Consider the following 23,319-nt stretch of genomic DNA (forward strand, 5'->3'; position numbering starts at 1 on the left):
ACACACACATACCCAGCCACCACTATTTTGGCCTTAGTGTGAGAACATTTGCTACTGTGGTCTCAACGCTCTAAAACCACAGGAACCATTAAAAAAAAAAGCATATTTTTTTCAATAGCATCTTTTTTTTACCATTAAAGCAGGCATGATACCTCTTTACAGAGCAAAATGTCATAAGACCAATACATCTTTTCACAGCACAGTAACACAAATTCCAGCTAGAGGCCTACTGTACGCTACATGCTAATCCATCCCGTACTGTATTTGGCGATCCATTTTTAACACCGCCTACTAAATCATCGAAAACATCATCATCGTTACTTCAAGAAGTGACTTCTTTTAGTCTGTTGTTGAGCATCACAAATTTGGTTGCATGTTTAGGTTGCTCCTGGATATACCAATCATTGATATACCATGATTTCTAACATTATCAATTACATGTGGCTGGAATCACCTTAAAGAGAACTAGAACTAGAAATGAGAAGTTCTCCACAGTTAAGATCACACACATGGCATATTCTGATAAAGTGAACTCAGACAGAGACGTGTCAAACCAATTATCAAAAACTGTAACACTCTAGTTAGATCAAACATAATGCAGTTACACAAGGTAGACAGACTTCTATATTCAACACTAATATCTAATGCTGCGTCCCATGTCAACACTTTAGTCCTCAGACCTGTTTTACACTCAGACACTTAATGTGATTCAAGTTGGTATATCAAAATATACAACATTAGATGTCAATCTGATTCTAACATACCAGAGCACTCCACAGCTGTACTGAGGTTGGTCATGCTTTTTTTTGCATGTTATTCAACAGAAGCATACCACTGGGTTAAGACGAGGTTTTGACATTTCTACATCAAGCTCTAACATCTGTGCACACTGACCACCACTGTTTCATGAGAGTATGGTGTGTGTGTGTGTGTGTGTGTGTGTGTGTGTGTGTGTGTGTGTCAAAGAAAAAAGTGTGTGTGAGCACCTGTCCAGCTCCTGTAGCCTTGCTTAGCTGTCCCTGTAGCTGTGGAATGTGCTTCTTGGCTTCCTGGATCTCCTTCAGTAGTTTGGGGTTGGGGTTCCTGCGGTACTCCTCATTCATGGCCTGAATCAGATGAGGGGCCAAGAGGCGCACAGGTGACCGAGCTGCAAACATGCTACTGCTGTAATACCCAATGATACCCTACCGTGAGACTTACTAAGACGGCTGTGTGTGTGGATGTCATCGCATCCTCCAAAAAGGAGAAGTGGCAAACACCAGTGTGTGTGTGTGTGTGTGTGTGTGTGTGTACAAGTGTGGATACTTGTAATACAGCGCCATAGAGACAACACCAATCTCCTTGTAATGTCTGTCATCGCATACAGCGTGGAAACCCTTCTGAAGTTCCCCTCCTGGGAGTCCCCCTGTAAATCTCCCATCATTTCATGCATCCACTACAGGAACAGCACTTGCCTGGAGATCTTGCTGAACTTTTATCAGCATCCTCTGCAAGATATCCACCTTCTGGTTGAGCACTGTGCTGTTCTCCTCCTGTAATTCAAGGATTTCTTTTCAGTGCCAGGAAACATTTCAAGAGGGGCGGGGGGGTTCTTTCTTTCTTCAGCTGGTCTTCATAGCAGGAAACTAGCAAGCTAACGGCTAACAACCAGCAGACTTGCCTTGTAAAGACTGATCTCTTACCCAGGCAGGCAGTGGGGAGGTGACGCGGTCAGAGGGGCTGGAGGAGGAGGAGCGCTCTCCTGTGGTGGGACCAGTGGAGTGCGGGGAGGACAGGGATAGGGACCCCGGGTCTCCCTCGCCCTCAGACAGTGGGATCTGAGGCAGCCCCGGGGGCCGGCCGAGCACCGTGAGGGCCACATAGGAGCCGGCTACAGAGGGAGAGAGAGAGAGAGAGGAGAAATGTTAACTCCACTGAAGAGATTTATTCCACCGGTGTAATGAACGGTTTGGTATTTTACTCACATTTGATCAACTTTACAACTTCTACATGATTTGAGTGTGTTACTAATGTTCCATTGACCTAGAAAAGGAGAAAAAAAAGATATATTAGATTATAAGTTACAAGTATATAAGGAACAGAATTGTTATGACACTTAATATCCAGGAGGCACAGTGTAATTTAAAATTCCAAACTGCAATTCTGCTTCTTGCCAGTAGATGACATAGTGACATATAGACAGACGACCACAGCGGCAGACATCCCCTTTTCTGATAGTTTCTAACCTGTGCTGCACCCTGAAAATGTCCAACAGTTAACAATCCTAAGGGGTATGGACAGAGATGACTGACATCAGATCAGGCTTATGAACGATGGACACAGGAACATTAACTGCTGATATTTCAGTATGCTTCTTGGAACATGTAGTTCTGGTTAGCAATGTGTAGTGTCCATTATGCACTCCAGCGTGTTAGTGAATGCATACGAACATGCTGAAACAGGATTTGTCATATGTTTACAAGTCACTCTTCCTCACGATTGCTTCTCTTACCCTTTCTTGTTCGGACTAATATTTATTTGTCATACACTGCATCCTTAGGTGGCGAGTTGGTGTATTTGATACCACCTTGTCTCAATGTATACTTTTAACCATTTGTACCCTTGAAACTGTGAAAGATGTTGCTCATATTACACCATCTATTTACAGTCAAACAGACTCACTTTTATGATCCTGTCTCCTGTCTGCACACCAGCCCGCATGGCAGCTCCATCTGAGGCACAGGAGAGGAAGAGGAAAAAAGATCAAGGGAGAAGATGGGGAGGGCGTGAGGACCAGACCGTGACGGCGACAGAGGGGGAATTGAAGGTGACGCAGCCTCACCTTCTTTGACGAGCTGCACAAACACAGGGTTGTCTCCGCTGACAGTCAGGCCGAAGCCATTGTCGTTTCTCTGAATGATGACACACCGCTGAACAAGCCCTGCGTAGGGATGAGAGCAAGAGAGAGAGAGAGAGAAACAGAGTGAGAGAGAGAAAGAAAGAAAGAGAAAGAAAGAATGCAAGAAAAGGAGGGGGTGGTAGGCAACAGGTGTTGTGGGGGTGGAATGAGAGCATGACGAGGAAGAGAGTGAGGGGATATAGCTACAACCGGAATTCCACAGATGAATCCATTCATTTTGTGATTTACGCAGAACTCAAACAGTGACACCTCTACTCCAAACGCTTCCTGTAACTGTAACCTGATGTCACCAGACACACCAAACTCTTCTCTTACGGCAGCGATGCGAGAGGCTGCCTATGATTCCTCGTTAGCTAAGTGCTGAGCATCACTAATCGAGTATGTTTACAAACTAAGCACGAGAAGCCGAACTCTGCTACCTCACACATGTCGGGAGCAATGAAGCAAGTCAGGGGCCACTTGCAAGGAGAACAAAGGACCGACCAGGTTCCTCCAACCTGTACCTTCGGAACACAGCACGGTACCGACTGCAACCAACCTTGGAACCTCAAAACTCAAAGCTGCCGCTTTACTCACTTGTTTCGGACCTAACACATGCATGTATTCATGGCCGTGCACGTGGATTATACGAAAGCAGAACAAAGACACGTACACACATTCTTTCTAGCACGCACCCGACATGCTCGCATGCTCGGAATTCCAAAGACCTTTGACCTTTACTAGCTATTGATATGGTATTATTGGTTGTAGTTATTAAGTTAATCAGAGTTCCAAATTGATAGTTTAGTATATTTTATGGGATTTATGAGACTGATTTGGGACTGATCTTTTATTTAGACCACTGCTGTAGACACCAAACTTTGTGTGGCGTCTCCATGTGTTCAACTTAATTGATCTGCTGTTGTGTTGAATAGTTGATGCCTATCTAATCGGGGGAGATCACCAACATGTTATTGCTGCTGTGGTCAGGATAGTACCAACATTATCTTGGTGGCCCTCGTGACGAAAGTAATAACATGCACAATTTCACCCACATTTATTTGGCGCCCGTCCAGAGCCATTGTCCTTAGATTACTTTTGTGCCGTCCGTGTGAGGACAGAGCTAATGTACCTAAACGGCTCCAGAGGGAGGAACAATGGCAGAGTGGTGTGATTACATTTGATCAGGAGCTGGATAAAAGGATGAGCTTGGCACACACGTCACCATCTCAGAGCAAATGTGCTTGTGGTTGTGGTGTGTGTGCGAGGGTCGACGGAAGGGCACCAGACACAGTGACTTCCAAGGCGGAGGACTTTGAATACAGATTTTCTAGTACAGAATGCTAGTGACTCTGACTGACTGATGAGGAGTCTGTTTGTGAGAGATTCAAAACAGAGTTCATCTTTGTGACGAGAGTGTACATACTTGAAGAAACACAGTGTGTTGCACTCAAGGCAGAAGTGTCACTGCTGGTACGTCTCTCGACTGCTCAACTGCAGATGAACATTGAAACATGATGTGCAGGCGGACATGACAGGCCTGCTGGCTTTGAGCTGCGCATCTCAGTGATTCCATCAGTGTGGTCACATGCAAAACAGGAGCAACCACAGCACCCTTGTAGTACAAAATGTACATACCACAACCAATTTAAATTTAACATAGAAGTTTATGACTACTATAAGATAGGTTATTAGGCTCAGACCGTCAACTGCATACTATACAGTATACTGCCCAGTGTGCCCTCATGTCTCATTATTTTGAAAAGCATTTCATTCATTGTTCGTATTTGATTTCATTACATTGTCTTTAAACTTGAATTTCAGGAAAATTGGGCTTGATGGTCGGCATTAGTGGGACTTAGTATTAAGATGGTTCTACACAAGTCATTTACCGAAGAGTTCCACTAGAATTTCACTTCCCTTTTCCTCCTTCACACAATAATTCAAAACTTAACCCACATTGGCAAGTCCCTTCAGTTTTTGAATGCCCTCACCGCTTTTCAAATGTCAGACCAGCCCTATGTAGAGCCAGGGTTGCCAACTCTCACGCATTTGGCGTGAGATGTGCTTTCATGTCCTTTTATGTCCTGTCTCACGCCAGCATGAACAAAACAAATTCCACTGACTTCAATGCGTCTCATGCCAAAAAATACACCTGTCTTGGTCAATCTCACCGACACTCACGCCAAGTCAGCCTTGAAAAGTTGGCAACTCTGGTAAAGCAAGTCTGTCTGGACATGTTCTCTCACCAGTGTCTTGTGAGGTGCATCTAAACACCTCTGTTCTGAATAGCACTATCTGCCATCAACACACAGTGAGGTAAATGGATCAATAATGGTCCCTCAGGAAATGGTGGCTCTCGTGCAGAGGTGAGGTTCTCAGTCCAGGGAAAGAACAGGCACACACACACACACACAGGTTATGCTGAGCAAGCACCCTACAACCAGAGGAAACCACACACAGTGAAGGTAAAGAGTTAATCCCAGGCCACAAGATAGACAGAGAGGGAGAGAGAAAGGCACAAGGAGAGTTAGAGAGAAAGAGGTTCAGGAATGGAACGGCGTGTTAGGAAGTGGGAGAGAGAGAGAGTGCGTACACACACACACACACACACACACACACACACACACACACACACACACACACACACACACTCACACACACGGGCAGGCAGAGGAGGAAGCCACAGCAGCACCAACACCAGCGTCAGCTTACCACAGGACTCTGGCTTTCCATCGGCTACAACGCAGCTGCTGCTACTGCTACTGCTGCTGAGGCTGCTGCTCTGCACGAGCAGCTCTGCCAGCAGAACACACCCCGGACACAGCAGCCAACAGGCACAGGGAACAAATGAACAAGAGCAAAAACAGAAGGAAAAAAAAAAGAAAAGAAACATCTATGGAGACTTTTTAAACATTAAAGTACACTTCAGTACAAATGTAAAATTTTGTGTTTTAAATTTCGTCAACTGGATTGGAACTGATCCCGTCTGTGTTGTGTGGTGGTATCTGGTGATGGCTTTCACACCCAAGGTTGTGTCTGGCTGCTATTATCATACCGACTTGGCATTTCTGACCACAAAATCGCTCATCTTGGGAAAGAATGACATAGCAATTTTGGAGTGGTGACTGTCCAATCAGTTGCAAGCATAAATGAGTGGCCGTGGTTTTATAATGCAAAACATTTGTTAAAAAAAAAAAAACCTCCAGGGGTAAATAAAAGAAACGCATGAAAAAAGGCAAGTACACTGACAAACCAGTTTAAAGCACTGAAGCCTACAGGATACAAGCAGAGATTGCTGCCTACACAGTGGAGGGAAAGGGAAACATTTCTTTCATCTTCGAGAGATTAGAATTCACATTCCTGATCTAACAGACAGACTGACAGGGAGCCATGCTGGTTATGACTCAGCCCTGTGCACATAAAGGTAAGGCATCAACAGACCTACTTCAGGGAGTCAAAGAAAGATTTACTCTTCAAAATGATTACGCATCAGTCCCCCTGGGATGTCAGTTCAAAGACCCTCCCGTGGGAAGGAGCTAAAGATGCTGCCGTAGCACCCGTCCTTAAATCAAATACACGGAACCCATCCACCGATCCTCGCACGGGAGCTCAAAGAGAACAGACATTGCACTGGCTTTGCCCATATCCAGTTGCACAAGCACTGGCAAGTCTGTCAGAGTGATGAGCTCTGCTAGCATCCTTTACCCATAGCACGCCATGCCAATCACGGTAAAGAGGGCACTCGCGTACACAGCACTTAGGCCCTGCCGATCTCACCATCTGCCTCACTAGCCTATGTGCAACAACGAGGCCGGCCAACTGTGGTGACACTGTTATGATGAGGGCCACGCAGTAGTTATGAAATCACAATGCTGGCATCTGTACAGGAAACTATGGGTGGTAAGATTACATGTCATCATGTCATTTTGAAAGCAGGGGTCACTGTGGGCGGCTAAAGGGGTATTTTCCTCCAGCCCGACAATTAGCTTACGTTACACAAAATCCTTCAGAAAGAAGTATGAGGAAAAGAGGGATGTGATTGAATAAAAAACATTTTTTTTTTTAAATCACACTTGGCTACGTTACACTACTATCGCAAAGTAAGAGATATGAGCCTTTGGGCTAAAACAGTCACATGAGTAATCTAGAGTGGGTTTGACTAATGTGAATGTACCGGTGTATATGTGAATGCGTTAGGGCTCATTACCTGTGGGATCAAACTCATTGGAGGAGGGGACAGCTGACTTGTCACTCTTGGGTTTCTTGTCTGGGGGATGGTCCTTGCTGAGAATGCTTCCTGTCCTACTCACGCACACACAGACACAAACAAACACACCTTTATTAACATTATTCCCGAGTGAGTGACCTTTGGCACACAGCTGTGATCTCATTTTTCCTGGGGAGTGAACACGCTGGGGGAATTCCTTCACCAAGCAATGAGTAAGGCAGGAAGTGTGGAGGGCCCTTCTCACCTGGTAGCTTTTTTGGGAAACCTGAAAAAAAAGGAAATGAGAGAGGATGAGGCCAAATCCAGTGACAATCATTCAACACTTCAAAAAGAACAGGTCAAAAAGTCCTTTCAGTTCGTAGAACAAGCTCTGGGAAACTTTGTCATTTTCAGTTCCTTTTGTCACATGGCACAACCACACATCATCAAGTACAGGGTTGGGTAGTAACTAGTTACATGTAATAGAGTTATGCAATTCAATTACAAAATACATTGTCATTGTAATCAGTTACAGTTACCGAGAAAAAAAATATATGGAATTAAATTACAGTTCCTTGTCAAAAAATTAATTAAAATGTATTCTTTTCAGGAAAAAGGCTTTGAAGCTTATATGCAGACTACAACATTCATACTGATGCTTCGCATCTTTTTGCCATCTAGACAGGCTCCTTTAATTTGGCAGTATGTGCTCAAATTTTGAGTGTCATTTTCGATTGGTTCTTGTATGAACTACTAGAGTACGCATGATCAGCAGTGGTCAACACTACTAGGGTATTCATCCTCCTGGAGCTGAGCCCACCTGTGAGATGACTTTTCCCAGGATCTCATGACACAAATCAAAGGAACTTCTGCCATCAGCTTCCTCAATAGCCCAGGATTAACAGGGAAGATTGACTCATAGGCCACACAAGAGATGAAGCAGTTGTTAAAGAACGCAAGGACCTCTCTCTTCATCGTTTGCGCCCTCTCAATACTCCGTATTCAAGCGAATTCGTTTTGTTAAGAAACTGAACCGGAACCACAGGGGTTTCACCGCACTGATCAACAATCTCTTGTTGTAAGCTCCTCCATCGACGAGTACTCATCACATAAGAACTAGGAGCCACTGCTACAATGTCAACTTTATTTGTTGAAGTCAGATGATTTGCAGATAGCCTGAAATGCACTATCTTGTCGGTTATTTGAAGTAGAGTAACGCCAGCTTCAGTGGTCACATTATCAGTGAGTCAATTACTATTAGGCAATTCTCCTTTACCCTGATCACCACAGGCAGCTATCTACAGCTATCTATATTCCTCATATATTGAACAAACGTATAATCTCCAGTCTACATGCACAGGCATTCTCTGCAAGCGGCCCTATCTCTAGAGCCCTACATGCTGCACTACAGCCTTAAGTGGGAGTGGGGGGGTTGGAGAGCCTCTCTACAGAAATAGCACAGACTCTCTGTCCTCCCTCCCCTGCTTCTTCCGCGGGTGGTTTTTGTTTTTGCTGCTGTTCCTTCCCTTCAACAATGAGCCCTGCGCTGGGAACAATGGCGCTCACGTCAGAGCCGACAACTACACAGCGGCATTGTGGGACTGATTCCCGGAAACAGAGAGGGCTTCTGGCAAGGCTCCCATTTCCTGAATGTGTGAATGGGGAGGGGGCCAAGGGTGAAGGGGGTGGGGTGGGGTGAGGTGCTAGGGGAGGGGAGGGGGGGGGGGGGGGGGGGGCGCGGTTCCTAAGGAAATACAGGGGGCAGGATTTGGCCAGTCTCAAGATCTCTCCAAGACTGGGAACTTCTATTTCAGCTTTCCGTGGTCAACAATCCCTGAGCCTAAACATTAGAAAACGCCGTCAGAGAATGCCAAGCTTTCCAGCCTGGGCATAGAGAACAAGCCTTCTGACTCATGCAGGCTCATATTAAAATCAGAAGGATGCATCTCATCCTATTTCTGCTATAAAAAAAAACATTACCAAAAATATATCACTTAAGCGGCTTAAGTCATAAATAATATATATATATATATTTTCAGTGTAATACTGCAACCAAATGTGTTTAATGAAAGAGCTGTTCAGTTCTTCAAGCTTTATCTCTGTGAAGCATGAGAGTGATTTTGCTTTAGATCCATAGATCAGCCATACACAAACAGAACAGGTTTCATCTCTCTAGCCAAAGAAGAGTCCAGCCAGAATAGTCTGCCTTGTCAAGGAAGGCAACGTCTGGCTCAGTCTGGGTGCAAAGAATCTCATCTGATATTTAGTCCTTGAAATGCATTCACTTGGAAAGGGGCTGAGGGGTTAGGTAGGGAATGGCTGAAACTTGGCAGTTTAAATATAGCTGCTTTGGTCCAGAAAATGACAATGACGGCTCAGCAAAGCATACAGACACAAAGATCTCAAAGGGCATTCCTTTTTTTCAGAAGAGAAGACAAGACAGAAGGGTCTATTTAAAAATCCAAAAGGTGGATCTGTCAATCACAGTCTTACCATGTAAGTGCAGGCCACAGTATGTTTAGATTTCCACCAATACTTTGTGAGACAAAATTAACATGCACACAATAATAATGAATGGGTAGATTGATTGCAGGAGACACTCCGATTTAATAGGGGAACAATTTAGAAAAATGACACACTTGATTAAAAGGAATAATAAAGAAACACATTTCAGTTTGGCAAACTGCTTAGCACACAATCTGCTTACCATAGTAATCACACACTTGTCGCAAATTGCAGCAAGCCTTTGTGTAATGTGAGGTTTATTAAGAAATCATTACAAATGTTTTTCCTAAATATTCCTTTAACTTAATGACAGGGCCATTGTTTTTCATAACTTTTAGATTTAATAACAAGTGAATGTATTGTGATGTAAATAGGACCATCATGACAGATTTAGGTTTAGAGAGAACCCGTGGAAAACAGGGATTCATTTCAATGAAAAACGATGTCTGTTTAAGGCCTATGAGAGGTTGGGTTGCAGGTGGTCACACTGCTGTTCTGGATGCACACTTTCATTCTTGTTTCAATGTCAACTGCAGTGTGTGGTTTGCTGAGGTACCAAGGCAAACAGAGAGAGAGAGAGAGAGAGAGAGAGAGAGAGAGAGAGAGAGAGAGAGAGAGAGAGAGAGAGAGAGAGAGAGAGAGAACAGACAGGCTGCTGGAGATTTACACAAAACAGTGAGAGAGGGGAGAGAAAGCGTGGCCCTCTCTACGCAGCGAGAACATTAGTGCAGACACGGCTCAGTGTGACAGCTCTGGTTTCCATTGGCCCCAAAAGAAGCGGGGTGGCATGGAAACACCCCTCATGAATCATGCGTGAGCAGAGATCGCAGCGCGGCTGCACACAAACTCCAGGGCCTTTCGCTTCGGAGCCGGAGGAAAGGCATGTCAAAGGCGATCCTGCGTTTGGAGGCTGTGACCAGAAGGAAAAACAAAAAGATGCATTTGTGCCTGGCACAGGGCCCTGGAAACGGCTAATTATTTACAAAGATGGCCGGGGAGGAACGGGGAAGGCTGGGACGGGGGAAGCTGCCAGGGAAGCCAACACTTTACTGAGCGGCTCGCATCGGGGTAATTCTTGGTTTGTGGATTACTGTGGCTTGGCCTCTATCAATTTTTTGGCTTTTGTTATTATTTCAGATTATTTGCATTTGTTTGTCAAGTTAAGCTCGTAAGCTTGGTAGTCTTGCAGTGGCCACTGCCCAAAATGCAAATGCTCAGTGTACCACTCAAACATCTTTCAACAAAGTGGGAAAACAACATTATGCAATGCAAGGCCTTCGCAACTTGACTTTTCACCCACAGGAATCCCATAAAAAAAAAATGACTTTTCAAGTAGTTGCTCAGAAGCAGTTAAAATGCTGATAAGGAACATAAACAGACTGAGTAAGACAATGAAGAATTTGTAAGTCATATTCTGTGCTTTTTTACCCTAACCTCCATCTGCTGCATCACAGATAGATCACCATTCTGACATTTATTGAGCTTTAGCAAAATGTATAGCTTATTACATTGTCAAATATGTTCTCTGAGGTAATAGCAGTGCAACAAATCTCCAGTGCAGTGGTTAAAGTAAAGTCGCTGTACAGAGTGTGCACCTGATGAGACCAACAGGTTCATTAAGGAAAGGTGTGGCTGCCACACCTTACTCTACGTCCGGCCTCAGCCTCTGCCTCTAACCCCCCTCCTCCTCCTCCTCCTCCTCCTCCTCCTCCACCTCCTCCACCTCCTCCACCTCCTCCTCCTCCTCTTTAGTGCTTCCAGGATTGGCTCTGGGCTGGTCTGGTCTCCAGGGCCTGTAGGGAGCAAGCCCAGCTCTCCTTCTGCCCCAGTAACCCCGATAAGCATGTGAGCCGAGCGGGCAGCATCTCCACACGGCTCGGGGACGTACATTTCTTCACGCTAGACTGTCCGTTCACATTTTATTATGATTGCAAGGGGCGGGGTGGTGGGGGGGAGATAGAGGAGGGAGAGAAAATGAGCGAAGAGAGGAAAAAAAAAGAAGCTTAACCCAAAAAGAAAAAAAAGGGAGACCAAAGCACAGGCACCACTACTGGAGCTGCTGCGGCGACGGCGGACGCTGCAGGGCAGGATCAGAGAGGAGGCTCCACACAGCTCCACACAGCTCCACCAACCGGCTCAGACAGCCCTGGGGGATCCAGCACTGCGCCACCCGCTCCCCCAAACACCTACGGGATTGGTGGGTCGGGGGTGGTAATACCATTAGCATGGATGAACTATGTAGCATTCCGCTAGAGCGCAGAGGCACTTCATGGTCATTCCTGGATGCCACGACAGCCATTCATCAGATGACAGAGAACTCCAGTGTTGGCATTGGCTCAGAGACTCTGATTCTTAACCATCAAATCCCCCTTGACCCACAACACAAGCACCTTAGAGCTATTGACTAATACAGCACGAGCAAGATATGGAGACCGCGATAGTGAGCATGGGTCAGTCTAACTGCGCAGGTGAAAGACACACTGGCCTCCAAAGAGACAAACACACGTGTAAACATGCAGCGTTCTCTTGGGGAGGAGGGCTTTACCATACACAACAAACCACTAAATGTATCTCAAAGTAAATCTGTGTTCCTGTAATGCATATAAATATTAGGTTTTGTGAATGTATTCTTGTGTTCCCCATAGCCACAGATGCTAGTCTAAGTGACAAGCACTACACCATTCCACTAGAGTCAAGGCGAAGGGTTTGGCCCACGGGGAGCATATATAGAAGATAGAAAATGCCTGTACTGTGATGTTGCCTGTACTGTGATGTTGCCTGTACTGTGATGTTGCCTGTACTGTAATGTTGCCTGTACTGTAATGTTGCCTGTACTGTGATGTTGCCTGTACTGTGATGTTGCCTGTACTGTGATGTTGCCTGTACTGTAATGTTGCCTGTACTGTAATGTTGCCTGTACTGTGATGTTGCCTGTACTGTGATGTTGCCTGTACTGTAATGTTGCCTGTACTGTAATGTTGCATGTACTGTAATGTTGCCTGTACTGTGATGTTGCCTGTACTGTGATGTTGCCTGTACTGTAATGTTGCCTGTACTGTAATGTTGCCTGTACTGTAATGTTACATGTACTGTAATGTTACATGTACTGTGATGTTGCCTGTACTGTGATGTTGCCTGTACTGTGATGTTGCCTGTACTGTGATGTTGCCTGTACTGTAATGTTACCTGTACTGTGATGTTGCCTGTACTGTGATGTTGCCTGTACTGTAATGTTGCCTGTACTGTGATGTTGCCTGTACTGTGATGTTGCCTGTACTGTAATGTTACCTGTACTGTGATGTTGCCTGTACTGTGATGTTGCCTGTACTGTAATGTTGCCTGTACTGTGATGTTGCCTGTACTGTGTGGTGGATGAGTATCTGCACTTATCTGCAGTGCATGTTTACCATGACAGTCCGTTAATGCACTAAAAATAAGTGCCCAAGCATAATAAGCACACTTCTCCTGTTTACAGCTCTTAAATCAGGAGACTGGATGTAGTAGTCACACCCCCGGTCGACACACAGCCATGCAGTGGTCACTTCGGTGTCAGTGTGGATCACAGTTAGAGATCAGGATTCCTGACCTCTCCTTCTGCCCCGGGGCTCTGCAGCCATCTCAGTGCTCCCAGCCTCTCTCCTCCCCGGGAGTGAATGTCAGGTTGAATATGCCTCCCCACTACAAAGGCCAGGCTCACTGAAACACTACAAGAAGAACTCTTTAAAAACCCAGAACATGCAGAGAGAATCAGTCTTAGGAGGCTACGTATACGTAGCGGGTATACACAGAGAAAATATCAAAATCTAGCGGACTGCTTAAACAAATACAATTAAAAATCACTGCTAAGTGTTCTAAATATGGTCATTGTAGCGTACAAGGGTAAAAACGCATGGTTAAGTAGAGGCAAGACTTCTGTATGTAACCCCCCAAATACTAGGGGGTTGAGTTGGTGGTAAGAGGGTCCTAAAACCAAGGAGGATATCAGCTGTTTGTGAGGCAAGTCAAAACCACTCTTGCCATTAATAGGCCAGAGGCATTACCACTACATCTGTGTCTGAACTAGGACTACTGTCACCCGACAGATTTAATCTTCAATCAATATGAACAATATGGCAAACAATACCAACTGGACAAGAGTCTGTCAGTGTGACCACAGTATCATTTTTTTTAAGTGTTTAATTCTGAACTACATTTCAATTTTCCAGTCTTATCAGCTGTGTGTAAAAAAAAAAAAAAGCTTGGGCTTGTGTTTACACCACTGGATAATCACATATGAAAATGATCTCTAACATTATGCTGGCAGCTTATGATGTGGCTCACTCCCATTTTTTCTAAGGCTGGAACTGCCAACTAGCCCACAGATGTGGTTATCCTTCTTGATACATGAAAACATTCTACAACTGCACAGGGAGAAGATGACAACACTCGTCCAAAGAACATGTGGTCAGTTATGTCACCAGAGCCTTCCAACCTCTGATGAAATGCTCTGTTGAATCTCTGTTATATTATTAAAGTTTTTTTCTTATATTTTACCTGGGCCCTATTTTCTCACCTTTTTGGGTCCAAATATTTAGCTAAGGACAGAAACGATCCAAAATCACGCTATAACCGGCGACATACGATGTAATCCCATGGGGCATACGTCCGTGTCAAGGTAAAGTGCTTTCTCCGCCACTGAGAGGCTCATAATGTAATGCAACTATGTTTGTTTCCTATTTACAGAGCCAGGACTGTGTGTGAACTGTGTGTTTTTAGCGCAAACACTGAACAGTCAGCTAGAGGACCGTGAAGCGTATTTCACCAAATTTGACAAAAAGTGTATGAGATTAGAATTTCGGACTCTGCCTTTAAGTACAGCAGCTTTATGAAGTAGCTCAATACAGTGGGGTAGGGGGATTTTGTTTAGTAAAATAAACACAAAAATGACTTTGTTCAGTCTTCTAAATGTCCTTTCTTTCTAGAAGTTTCTAGTTGTTTCCTCTCATGAAAGGGAGATTATATATTTTTAATGTATTTAAGCAGCTTAACAGCAAATGTACTTAGTTCTGATGAGCTGTGTGCAGCGGCACAGCTTTTGAGTTAAGACCAGATGGAACTGTGGTGATCATCATCTCTTCAAAACAATCCTTCTACTGAATCATATTTCACAGTGTACATCCACACTGTAAATTACCGGTCAGCATTATGACACAACACAACACAAATCTTACATCCGATGCAGCTACAACTACACAGTTTATAACCATCAGTCCCTTACAAAACATAGAGATGTGTGCTTAATTATTGAGTTTTTCACAGAAAGCAAACAATTATGTTCACTGATAATGGGGAAATCAATTTCAGAGCTCCAGTCCAAATCCTTCAAAGCCAAATCTCAACACTGGCCCATTGTGAGCATGTCAGTGGTGTCAGTATCAGTAGCTTGGCAGCATAGCATGCAATTCTTCACATCGCTTCACAAATCAATACTGCGAACATGCTCCAATTACACTCACTTATACTTCTGTCCCAATGACTTAACCAACTGGCTTTGTTCAGCTACACTGAAAAGCCTTCCATTCACTGTGCATGGAAAGCAAACAAGACATTTGAGGTACTTCAAAAGGTCTAGACACGATTCCCATCAGTAATAAAAACAATCCACGTTAAGGCCAAAGCACTGGAGTCTGCTGCATATAGTCACTGACAAAAGACCTTTGCAAAAGTGTTTTCATATACAGTGTATGGACACTTTCCATAAACACAAACACACCATACAGTCACTTCACCATATAGTTGTTATGTTAAAAGATTTAGGCAATGGGGTAACATTACTGCAGTAGTCTGCATGAGGCTGAAGGACAAGTGCTTCAAATTAACACAGCAATACCAGTATCCCATGATAAAGCAGGACCTTGAGTTTATACTGAAATGACCCCATGGGTATATCATGACTATAACTTATATGTTGAGGTGTTCATCTCTGCAAGGGAATTTACCAAGTAACTACTGAGAAAATTAGTGCCATTTCCTATCTAAATTGAATTGAAGGTAAAGTAGCTAGATAAGGCAATATCTGTTGCTCTGTCAGCTATTGTAGCTTCAACTACATGAAATTGTCAGTCCAGAGACTTCTGACTACAATATGCAAGTCAATCAATCTTTAAAACAATAGCCTCAATTTCACAAAGCCTCTTAAACAAAACAGATTAAGAACACCAACCAAAATTAGCCATAAATACTCCAAAGTACTGTTTGAGTACCAAAGTGTTCTTCCAGAATGTATTTAGCTGCCTTAACAGAAAACGATGAACAGTGCTTAAAAGTGCTTTAAATAGCATGTACAGGGCACTGTGCAATGATGGCTTACATAGAGGAGTCTGTGGGAGATATCTGGAAACAAATATTGTGCTAAAATAATTAATTCAGTGCTGCACACAAGGATATCATCTTAACTTGAGGGTGAAGTAACCATGCTCACAGCTTGTATAACTCTTTCAACAGTAATTGCACTCTGCACCACTTAAAGTCAGCTAATTGCAGATTTATTGTAAACACTGCAAGGCCACACAATCCCCAGTCACCAGGCTGTGTCCTTGCCAAATGCAAAACAAGAAATGGCTGTCTTTTAGTCCTACAAGAGGGAGCTGCTGCTACACTTCTCCCCTGGAGCAGCTTTACACTGGCTTAGGCAAGCTGTAAATAGCAACCATAGTATGATGAAGACTCCAACCAGAAATTTGACTCACTTGTTTAAAACCTGTATAATCTCATTAAGAGTGAGTATTGTAGCTGATTCTGCCAACAGAAACGAGTGAGCTGTTGGCTGCAGTGGCTAAACCTGGCCTGAAGAGAATCCCTAATGGAGCCAGTAAAACACATTATCAACAAAGCAACCTAATCTCCAGACGTTCAAACGGTTAACTAAACTGCATTGTTTCACAAAAGGCTGGTCAAACTGCACAGATGTGACCTCACCTGCATGGGGTTTAATAACCTCAGTTATACTCATGGGTAAACAAACCAACCCAAACCAACCAACCCAAGCTAAACAAACCAACCCAAACCCAACCACAGAACGGATTTAATATTCCGTGTGAAATCCTCAGGCCCTACCCATCATCATTTAAAAAACGTGGTTAAGTACCTGATTTATTTGTAGGTTGAATTAATAAGACAAAGCACAAAAACAGTCAATGAAACATTGTGTCCCAATGAGTGAGGGAAAGGGGAATGTGGAGAGGTATGCAACGACTCTGAAAGAGAAAACTGGTGTAGAGGAAAACCGTGTTCAGGGCCTACAGGCCACTTTGCACATTTCAACTGTCAAAAATCAGGCAATGGAGTGAAGATGTGAATGGGTTAATTACAAACTGAAAACATGTGTAGGTTGAGGTACAAACAACATCTAAAATACAAAAGAGCTCATATACAATTTCAGGTTCAGGATTATCCCAACACTTGAGAAGTGCTCCTACAACCTCGTGCTTTAAGGAGTGCCCAGTTTAGGGGTCTATTTATAGACTCTTGATTACAAAAAGGGGAAAAAAAGCACAATACGCTCATGTCTCAAATGCCAAAAATACCAGACGATTCCTCAGGGATGATTCATGCAGAAGCCTCGCACAGCCAGGCCTTAACAGCCAGTCACTGAACACACGAAAGGAACATCTCCTACATCTTTAATCTCAGCACATCTCCTTCATCGTTGATATCTCCACATCTCCTTCTCAAACCACCAGAACACCAGTCACTGAACACACGCAAGAGACATCTACATCGAGAATATCTCCACATCTCCTTCTCATACCACCCAAACACCCGAGTCGTTTTTCTTGAGTTTCTTATCTATAACAAACACAGAAATAGACAGACAAATGTTTGCCCGGCTTGTTACTGTTTCCAATAATCAATAATCAGGTATTGCGACTGCGATATCTTCAGACCCAAATATCAGGGGTTAGCGTTTGGTGTCCCTACTGACTGCAGTGGCTGATCGATTCTATCATTGAACAATCGCCCCTCTGGCCTGATTGCTCTTGTGGAGGTACATTTGTGCACTTTGTCCACAGAACAAAACCCAAAAGCCTTGGCTCAGCAGTTGCCTTTGTCCTCACTCACTTAGACTGAGCCTATGGCAGAAATTTCAATGGTCGTCTAAACAGCTGGGGCCTATTCAGGTGTGGAAAAACAGCACACAGACACACAACACACACAACACCCACAATACACACAACACACACACACACACACACAAAGTACAGTCAGTACACATCAAAGAACTAGTAAAATGTTTGATTTGCCCCTACAGTGCACGTTAACTGTTGGGATATAGTTTTGTTTCCTCAATAAAAATACCTAGACAGACCTTGGGCAATTCCACACATCTAATGACAATGAAAACATGGCTGGAGCAAAAATCTCCCACTTCTGAAAGCAACCTGTATCTGTCTCACTAAAAACAACATAAACAGCCAAATGGATTAGACAGGTTGAAATTATGTAGGTGGGTATAAAATTTGCCAATCATCATTACTATGCAACTTGTAAATGTTAATGTGCTGGATAACGTGCTGGAATGCAGAATAACCCTGCTAGAACTGCACAGCTACTTTTTACAATGGGTTTTGGACCAATAAAACATTCCCCTTTGGCATGAGAATATCATGTCGTCCAAATAAGAATTCGATAGTGTAAGTGAGTGGGAGCATTTCAGTATGATTACAAATGTTACCATTTGTTCACTCCTTTAACAGCAAATAGAAAACAAGTACAACCCAACTTATTCGACTACCAACCTAATGTATTTAAAAAAAAAAACTGTAAATGTAGAAACATTAGGATACTCTCACTAAACCATCTCTCCAGAATAAAATGGGTTGAGCTTCCTAGGTGATGACATCCAGCCAACTGTGATTATCACGTAGCAGGCAACGGCATTTTAAGCATCCAAAGCAGCGTGGTGATTTGGTAATGGTCTGCTGCCGCAGGAAGTTCTGCTGCAGGCACACTAGGGTGGAGCAGCCCAGCCCATCTTATCTTGCCTGCAGCCAGATGTTACCAGTTGTGCAGCAGGGCGATAGCAATCGGGCCGAGCGTCCTGTTGAGACTCGCTCCACTGGGCTGAACAGGCCGAGGCTGTGACGGAGGTGGGAGGAAAGAGCGTGTCTGCAGGTCCAGGTGCACAGTGCTGTCTGGTGACTCATCACACTGGCGGGCTTCGCCGTCACACCGAGATCTTTTATCCACCCCCACATCTCATAAATGAGCCTAATTACACTTCACACCTTTCATACTAAATGCTCACTTCTTTTGGTAATGTTAATATTTTACATTCATATGTGGTCATTTAGCAGACTTGCAGTACTGCACAGATATACATTTTCTGTATGTATTTAGTATATTAAAGTACCATTACCTAAAACACATCTGAAAAAGAAATAAAAAAAATGGCAAAAAAAAAATCTCTCTCCATCACAGACAGGCCGTCATATTCAATATAACTCCACTGAATACTACCAACACCATTTCACTAAAGAATCCACCAAGGAGCAATGACAGGAACGTGTAATTCAATAGCCATAATGTGTTAGGATAACCCTGCGTCAACTATTCTCAAGAACTTAACAGCTGTTACACCAGAGTCCAGCAGCTATGGTACAAAAGAATGTGTCAGTTATGACACCAGAGAATTCACCAGCTACCGTTTGACAGAAGATTTCATCAGCCGGGATAATGGAGAATTCAGTGGCAACAATGTTGCGCTGGTATGTTTACCTTGGCACCCTCGGCCTGCCTGACCCCACACAACCCCCTCAACCCCCTACAGCTGGGCTTAACGGTACTGACCTAAATGGCCATTTTGAGCTCCACATTTGAACAGCTGTTTTTTCCACATTCTTTATGTTTCCACCACATTCGTCAGGAAGCACTGAAAATGCAGAGGGAAGGAAAGACTGAGTCATCTGTCTCGTATACGGTTCAAATCTGAATTGCAATACTAAAGAAAGCCAAGAGGGCACCAGCACTTGTCCCGCAGGCTATGAACTGAGACACACACACACACACACACACACACACACACACACACACGCACAGGGAGGCACTCCTCTAGTGTGTTTTGGTGTTGGTGTGAAGGAACCTCACGGCGGCACACACAGAGATAAGAGTGGGTCAGTGGAGACGATGGTCAGGCCGTCCTGAGGAAGTCTTTTTCTTTCCCTTCACCACCAACTGCTGGCAAGGCACGATGGGAAAGCTGCGGCACATAACTGGTAGTTGCCATGGAGATGCAGCTGGGAAAGTCAGAGGGCTGGTCACGTGTGGGGCGCATGAGGCTCTGTGCTGGTCTGGGCCCACAAGCACTCAAGGCTCCAAACCACGCCGGCCAGGAGCCCATTTCCTCTTTCTTCATGAGAGGTCTCTTTCTCTCAGTCTCTCCCTGAAGTGCCACTTCCTATGGGATGGCTGGGCACCACAGAGCACTGTTCCATGTACATCATCTTAAAGTATGTTCTGGAAGCTTCATCCTCTTAAAGTATGTTCTGGAAGCTTCATCATCTTAAAGTATGTTCTGGAAGCTTCATCATCTTAAAGTATGTTCTGGAAGCTTCATTTGCTTTCTTTTTCTCTCACTCTAAAGTGTGTCCAGGGTCTCCTCAGTGTTTTCTTTTTTATATATCCTTGGGGGAATACCAGTATTTGTATTCCTTCACTGCTGACAAACTGTGGTACAGAGCAATTTAGCCACTGCCTATGTGGATTTATGTGAAATTAAATTAAATTAACATTAGAGCAAACAGAATATATGCCATCACATTCATCAGAGCATAGAAAAATGCCATCACATGGCCAGTACCAGGACCAAGGTAACCCAGAAAGGGCTTCTGTTTATTTACTTCAGTTTATTTGTATCTACCCAAGATTATATCCATCTAAGATCACTACTGACACCCTACTATGCTAGCTAAAAAACTGAAAGGTTCCTACTTATAAGACTTAACCAAAAGATAGTGAACACATACAAACAGGTCTAAGAAATGCATACACAAACATTCATTTGTGAACACTAATGTGCTGATTCAGATATGATTTGTGTTTACACGGAGTGTGACAAACAAGAGTGATCAAATGACTAATGACATCCAGCCACAGAGCACGATAGAGAGGAACTTTTCAAATAGATTACATTACCAGCAGGAGCCTTAACTGGCCTTAATTGTCACTGCTGGCAGAATGGTGACATCCTGTCACTTCCTGTTCTGCTGTAGCCTCACCCCTCCCCCTCGCTCCTAGTTTCCAACTCTAGAGTGCAGAGAGCCAATCCTCTCTGAGTGACTCTGCCATTTGGAGCACAGGGCATCTGTTAAATCTCTGACAAATCAATTACAGTCACACTCCACCACAGACTCTGCTGCATTGCCATTTATACACAGCAGCATTCATTTATCAAGCGTGCGGATGGTCATTTTTTCACTAGGCTGTTTTGTCGGGGCGTGGTCCTCCGCTAGTTAGCGCTTCTGTCTGCAGAGCAAGCCAAGGCATGCAGCAGGCAGACGGTGGGGAGAGCGGAAACACAGTGGAACGAGTGAAGAGCACTGAAACCGTATGGTGGCTCTAGTTTAAGTTCACTGGCATTTTCACAACAGTGAATACTTTGAATAGAGATTATAATTCTGTGCACATGCAAACGAACACTACAACAACATTCTATGCACACACATCTCATAGTCACAGAAGGGGGAAAGGCTGACTTAGACTGCTGCTCATCAGCTGACCAAACAGACAAAATCCTGACTTATCTATGAGTCTCAGCAAGGGCATGACAAAGACACCAGGACACAATTCAAGAACTTCAACTGTTACCTGCCATCTAACAAACTTGATTTCAATGACAGCACTTCTTCTGGGTAAAATAAACAACAATAAAAAAGTGGCTTGAGAACTGAGGCACCAACAAATAGGCTATCAGACATACACCATGACCAGACATCAGTGATAAACCAGTCCAGCAGGGATGCGATGATATTGTGCTTGTATCTTGTACAATGTAAGGATGAGCTAATAAATCTTTCTCAGCTGCTTAAACATGGGGCCAGTGGCTCAGAGTCTGATTAGCAGGTAGAGTTAGGGGATCATAAGGTACAACAGCACCAGTAAACAGGCAGGAATCTAAACACTTACTTCATGTAAAAAAAAAAAAAAAAACACTTCCAGTCATTACATTTGCATTCTGAACCGCAGTCTCACACACACCACTTTAAAGGCAAATTATGCAGGTTTTTTCAAGGTTTGTTTTTGTAGACCAGCTAGTGTTTGCATCATCATTACATTCATAGCATATAGATAGATAGATAGATAGATAGATAGATAGATACTTTATTAATCCCGAGGGATGTGGTCATGTGAAGGACAGATAAACACACCCGTCATTCCAACTAGCTAACCAGCCTGTTCACTATGCGGTTTTGTGATCTGGGTCCCGTAAGGACAGTTACATCATGATGTTGTCAAAATTCATCTGTTAGCAAGCTAACGACCTTTCATCAGTACCAGGAATGCTGTTGGTGGTGATTGCAAGGCATGTCTGTTGGCTTTTCGCTAGTTAGCTTCTTAGTTTAGATAAAACAAACTTGACAACACTCTTAATTCAAGATCATTTGTATCAGTTATGCACTAAGCAAAGGCCAATAACTGGTCCTGAGGTCAGTCCACCAGCCAGGCTCTTCACATTCCCATCATGCATTACTCACGGCCTGCAGCCTGTCAGGGAAGGCTGGTGGCCTGGCCAGGCTGACAGACATTGTTTATCAGTGATGTCACCACTTCCCGAGCGGGCCTCGGGGGTAAAAAAAAACACACAGATCAGCGAAACACTGTGACAAAGAGCAAAGAGCAAAGCCACGAGCCCCCACCTCCACAACCCATGCTATACTTTCAATACTTTGCAATACTTTCCTCCATCTCTAGACACAAAGTGGTGGAGAGAACGGTCTCATGGTGTGGAAATGTTAATGAGGTGTAGCACTCAATCGCCTCCATCCACCATATGTCTACTAACTAAGCCTACATTTAGTTTGAGAATTGCCCACAATGGCTCTGATGCCGATTAGTCTGGCGTCCTCTATTATCTTTCCTGTGTCATTTCCGTACACCTGTCACCTATGAATAGATCATGAAACTGAATTGTGGGAAACGGTGGTCTACAGATCAACTAACAGTGTGGTACATTTCGAACAGCGATTAGAGTGCTGTTACCTTCTCATGAAGCATGTTTAGATCATAAAACCCATCAATCTTATAAAAGACCACTAACTCACAGCAACAATAGGAATAATAGAAATATAGAACTTGGTCTCTGCAAGAAGCCTTCCAAGTGTGGATTCACTGTGGCCCTCTCAAAATGCATTAATATGACATAAGGATCCTTATTTCAAAGTAATGTGGTCTTGTGGCATCTCTGGACAGAAATGTGGAGTTACACAACTGGCCAATATTCTTGAGTAGTGTGATTTTGAGGCCATCTCTTTATACCGTGAGGTCTAGCCATTGTTGAGATTCTAGTGAAGTTCTCAAAGGACAACATGAGGTGTGCACTGAAGGGCACTCAACAACAAAGTGGTAGAATAACCTCAGGAACAAGAGCCCAATTCAATTGATCCTTAAACTGCGTATAAAAAAGTATTACACCATTGTGGTGTCTTATTAAGCAACCCTGCCTTTCATTCAGGGGATCTTAGCTGTTTGC

General features: G+C 43.8%; 1 protein-coding gene across 4 annotated transcripts in view; it reads right to left on the minus strand.

Moving 5' to 3' along the window:
* The window catches only part of arhgef12b (Rho guanine nucleotide exchange factor (GEF) 12b), a 45,009-nt gene that overhangs the window by 17,497 nt on the left and 4,193 nt on the right, over positions 1-23,319 (minus strand). For 3 of the 4 annotated variants that reach the window (XM_031571510.2, XM_031571509.2, XM_031571508.2), the window contains exons 2-10: positions 7,354-7,374; positions 7,089-7,183; positions 5,594-5,677; positions 2,822-2,920; positions 2,662-2,711; positions 1,965-2,022; positions 1,683-1,870; positions 1,455-1,532; positions 987-1,106 (exon numbers count right to left, since the gene is read on the minus strand). In XM_031571510.2, coding sequence (XP_031427370.1) covers positions 987-1,106; positions 1,455-1,532; positions 1,683-1,870; positions 1,965-2,022; positions 2,662-2,711; positions 2,822-2,920; positions 5,594-5,677; positions 7,089-7,183; positions 7,354-7,374 — 793 coding nt within the window. The remainder of the gene's footprint in view (positions 1-986; positions 1,107-1,454; positions 1,533-1,682; positions 1,871-1,964; positions 2,023-2,661; positions 2,712-2,821; positions 2,921-5,593; positions 5,678-7,088; positions 7,184-7,353; positions 7,375-23,319) is intronic. The other variant, XM_031571511.2, reaches the window with a different exon arrangement.

This window comes from Clupea harengus, chromosome 8 (assembly GCF_900700415.2).
Source record: "Clupea harengus chromosome 8, Ch_v2.0.2, whole genome shotgun sequence".
NCBI lineage: Eukaryota > Metazoa > Chordata > Actinopteri > Clupeiformes > Clupeidae > Clupea > Clupea harengus.